Raw genomic sequence first — 4,756 nt, 5'->3', positions numbered from 1 at the left:
TCCAAGTTATGTGGTATATATGAAGGACTAAAATATCATTTTTTTTTCCATATATTAAGTTCTCTTTCGTCTACGTGGTTATATGAGACTAAAACATTCCTACCCCATACGTTAAGAATCACTTTCTCGAATACTACAGGGCTCGTTTTGTTTTTGTGATTTTCATCTCACTTTATTAATTACTAGGCCACTGAACATCCAAAAATGTGTGTACATCGACAGTAATAATCTAAAGAATGAAATTTTGCTTGTTTGAGCAGATTCATTATTGGTTTTACCACACCTCAAAAATTGTCAGAAAAGAAATGGAATTCTAACGGCAAGTGCCCTTCAAAATAGTCACAAGTATAAATTCAAGTTTACTAAAAATTCATTCCGACACCAGATAAGCCTAGACTTGAGAAGCAAAAAGAACATTTCAGCAATAATACATCTTGCTAGCAAAAAATATAAGGCTATGTTAGCAACTTCTGCTCCTTTTCCTTGTGAAGAAACTCTTACAAGAAAAACAAATATTTCTGGTAATGGAAAAGTTGGATTGCATGCATATAAAATAGAATCCGCTTAATCTTGTGTGGCTGCACCTTGGTTAAGCTCCGCGAACCTCAAACCAACACGCATTGAATGCTTCATGAACTTCTCAGCACATCGCGTAACACAGGTTTCTTCTTGTTTGTCTAAAGTTTTACGTTTGAAATTATCTACACAGTCTGTGAAACATCTCTCCACCAGGTTATTATACATCCTCAAGCTGCAGTGGTTTAAGACAACAGCAAACAATGTTTTAGAGTTGTAATCATGAAAGCGAATTAAGCCAAAACAAGTTAAAACATTGTTCTATTATTTTTAGTACTTCAATTACATAGCTAGTTGTGATGACCAGCCACTTGGCGCATTTGGTACATATCATTTGGCATGCAAAAGGCTTACATGTACAGAAGCACACTTGGTGGAATATTCTAGAGCTATCAAGGGATTTCCGGGACGAATCCTCTGTGTTAACATGTACAGATCCTTGTAAATCTGGGCAAGAATATCGACTATTAAAGATGCCCTTAATTGTAAATGTTAAGGGATTTGTACCCAACTACAGTATTACTTAATCAAGCAATAGAGGAAAGAAACACGAAACACTCTCTTTTGTTGATAATATCATCATTATTATCATTATTTTATCACATAATGGGATGCGATCATTTCCGTGGTGAAGCATGAGTTACCCTCAAATCCCAGTAATAAGATAGATATTAGATAATTCTGAGTGGGAAGCCGCCAGGCTTGGTTCAAATGCAAAGGTAGTTCAAGAAGGATATGTTGAAGGCAGATGTCACGAGTTAGACACCTAATATTTAAATGGAGAAGGATAAAGAGTGAGACCATTATCTATAGAGTTTTGAAGCTGAATTAGTGAATTTCTCAGTCTACAAAAGGACAATACTGATATATAGAAATATCAAAGTCAGATCAAGGAACAAAAGAAACTCCCAGGTTAAAGTTTCTCCGAAGGTTTAGAAACTCTTCACTATTTATTCTCCATAGGAAGAATACAACTTGGTTCTTGTTTAGGCTAGGAAAGTATAATCAGAGGTTAGCTGCCTATTGGTTAGTGCTAGAAGTTCAAATCATGCTTAGGATTCCTAGTAGATCCCACTATCAAAATGTGGAAATGGAGCTTCGTGTGAGGGAATCTTGAATTATAAGCTATAGAAACTAAGGAATATGAAAAACGAAAGGCTACTTTTGAAGAAGATAGCTCTCAAGAATAGAAGGCTACAATGACTTGGAATTATTCTCACGTGAGCTAATTGCAAGACTTTCAATTCTGCTTTACGACATTCAAACCTCCAAATTTATTCGTTTTTTTTTTTTTTTTTTGTGACTTGCACCGGGTGTCCGAGACTCTTCGAGCCCCGACTGATCCCGGGGGTGCACAAGCCCTCGGCAAGGAGTTTCCCACAAATGCACCACGGGTAATTCAGGGTTTCACCCAGTCCGATGGCCCACAGAAATTGTTTGCACCCAGTGGGTATCGAACTTGAGACCTTGAAAGGGAGCACCCCAAAGCTCAAGCCAATTACTACCAGGCCAACCCCTGAGGGTTCTCCAAATTTATTCGTTTTGTGAAGCAAAAATGGAAGCTCGAAAACAAAGCTTGTGTAACTGAACCAATTTAAAAAAAATGTGTGACTAATCAAAGGTATCACGACAAGTTAATACACCATGAGCAATGACTCATAAATATATCCTCTCTTTAACAGCTTCACATTTGAAAGGAAGGTAGTTCACATAGTTCAACATGTATCAAAGCAGGCAGAACTGAGAGCAGACGCAACCCTTAGGTGTTTTTTTTTTTGTGTGTGTGTGTGTGACTGAGAGAGAGAGAACCCACTAAAATTTCAACAAATACCAGAAGTTTAGAAGTACAATCAGTTCTATGTTGAGAACCATAGAGGTCAAACCCGTAGTAAATCATGGATCTGCTCTGGGACAGAACATGCCTTACAACGAGAAAATTTCCAGCTCAAGCTGACTTTTTTCACAAAGCCCAACTTTAACTCCGTGAAAGAAAGAAAATCAGTTCTTTCAAATTTTTTTCGATAAGCTTATGAAAAAAAAAAGGGTTCTTTCAGCAATCAAACTAGTAAAGATAACTTCTTTAACCACTTTTTGGGGAAATTAAGCTACACTCTCCTTTCTTTCTTTTTGAGAACTGTGGTGTCCGAGGCAGCTTGTGCGCATCTCGACTAATTCCACGGGATACGTGTCCCCTGCTGCCAGCAACAGAGATAGCAGGCATCTAAGCATCTAACTCTGTCCACTGAGGCTAGGACAAAAGGGAAGAAATCACCTAGTATTTTTTGCCTCCACTGGAATTTGAACCTCCGACCTCATTGTTGTCAACCAGTTCATTGACCACTAGGCCACACTCTTGGGTGTCTATACTCTTCTTTTGTACTCCATGTTAAAGATTATTATAATTTACTTCTCACAATTTAATTAAGCACAGAAAATCAAGAGTTCAACATCACCAGCAGCTTACAAGTAAATCCATTTTTGTATATAAGTAGATGAAAAAATGGGTTCTTTCAGCAATAAAACTAGTAAAGACAACTCCTTTAACCACTTTTAGGGACAACTAAGCTTCTCTTCTTTTCTATACCATGTTAAAGATACTATAGTTTACTTCTTACAATTTCAAATCAGCAGAGAAAGTCAAGAATCCAACATCACCAACAACATACAGGCAAGCCTATTTTTATATATAAGGTTATGGGAAAAAAGGGTTCTTTTTTTTTTTTTTTCATAATGTGGTGTTCGGTCCAGCTTGCGGACACCTCCACTATTTCCACATAATACCTACCACCTCCCACCAGCAAAGTGACAGGTAAATCTGTCCACCAAGTCTAAAGCAGATGGAACAAAATGGAAAAATGGGGTTCTTTCAAACAACCAAACTAGTAAGATAACTTCTTTAACCACATTTTGAGGCAATTAAGCTATACACTTCTTTCTACACCATATTAAATATACTATAATTTATTCCGCAGAGGAAAAATAAGAATGCAACATCACCAGCAGCATACAAGCAAAACCCATCCTCTATATATAAGTTTATGGGGAAAAAATACATTCTTTCAGCAAACAAACTAGTAAATACAACTTCTTTTAACCAAATTTTTGTCCAATTAAGCTATAATTCACTTCTTCTTACAATTTCAATTCAACACAGAAAATCAAGAATTCAACATCACCAATAGCATACAAGTAAACTCATTTTTAGCAATTCCTTTTTTTTTTTCCACTGCCAAAATATATCTAAACATCAATTTAAAGAATTTGGGGGAGATGGTCTAGTGGTTCAGAAATCAGAACCATGAGTTCAAGTTCAATTCCCAACGGAGAAAAAAAAAATACTAGCCATTTGTTCGGACAAAATTACTGTGCAATTAATTGAGGTGCCTAAATGCTGACTCGAGCATAATTTTTTTTTCCTGGGAGAGCAAAAAGAAAAACGAAAAAAAGAAAAAGAACCTGTCACGGATTTGGAGTTGGTCAATCATAGCAGCCATTCTTTGTTGGTCAGCTTGATTAAGAGAATTCAAATCACCCATCATACTCTTGTCCATTTTTTTTTTTTCACTTATTGATTTATTATCAACAAAAATATGTAGTAACTATTTAGGATTCAATTATAACAAAAAGAGTTCTGTTTTATTATATTCCTTATATTTCAAATTTCAATGAACCCTAAATAGTTGTGTGTGACGTGAGAGATTAGTTAACACTTAAGTTTCTGTAGAACTCCCTCTTGATTTATGAAATTGCACTTAAGTACACAACTTTTTGCAACAAAAAAAAGGGCTTTATCCAAGGGTAAAAAGTTTTATTTCCTTGAAAAATAAGTTAATTTATTATTTATTTTTCAGAGAAAGGTCAAATGTACCCCAAACTTTCGAAAATAGTATGCAAATAGCCAAATAGCTTTTGTTATATTTTTAGGTTGTCAATGCCCTTAACATCATACTTTTGGGGCGTATATACCCTGAAGTGTAACAGATAGACACATGGGGTGTGTTTGGTATGAAGGAAAATGTTTTCCTGGAATGGAAAACAAGTTGATTTCTTTCTTACTTATTTTCTTATGTTTGATTGGTGGATGAAAAATATTTTCTAGTATTTGGTTGGTGAATGAAAAAATATTTTTCAAAAAATACATTTTAGTGTTTAATTAAAGCGTAAAAATACATTTTAGAAT

The 4,756-nt window shown here is 35.4% G+C and overlaps 1 protein-coding gene across 1 annotated transcript; it reads right to left on the bottom strand.

The window, feature by feature from the left end:
• Nucleotides 1-291: 291 nt before the first annotated feature.
• Nucleotides 292-4,352, bottom strand: LOC107842988 (mitochondrial import inner membrane translocase subunit Tim9). The gene is made up of 2 exons (XM_016687104.2): nucleotides 4,033-4,352; nucleotides 292-751 (listed from the first exon to the last, which is right to left on the bottom strand). The coding sequence occupies exons 1-2, from the start codon at nucleotides 4,125-4,127 to the stop codon at nucleotides 565-567; spliced, it is 282 nt and encodes a 93-aa protein (XP_016542590.2). The 5' UTR covers nucleotides 4,128-4,352; the 3' UTR covers nucleotides 292-564.
• Between the last annotated feature and the right edge of the window lie 404 nt (nucleotides 4,353-4,756).

This window comes from Capsicum annuum, chromosome 9 (assembly GCF_002878395.1).
Source record: "Capsicum annuum cultivar UCD-10X-F1 chromosome 9, UCD10Xv1.1, whole genome shotgun sequence".
NCBI classification, from domain to species: domain Eukaryota; kingdom Viridiplantae; phylum Streptophyta; class Magnoliopsida; order Solanales; family Solanaceae; genus Capsicum; species Capsicum annuum.
The sequence above is the reverse complement of the archived record's forward strand: the minus strand, read 5'-3'. Positions and strand labels throughout refer to the sequence as shown.

Coding starts and splice junctions, on each gene's coding strand:
- LOC107842988 (XM_016687104.2), bottom strand. CDS start 4,127: ATGGACAAGAGTATGATGGGTGATTTGAATTCTCTTAATCAAGCTGAC. Junction 752..4,032: donor CAACTCCAAATCCGTGACAG/GTTCTTTTTCTT, acceptor AAACCACTGCAG/CTTGAGGATGTATAATAACC.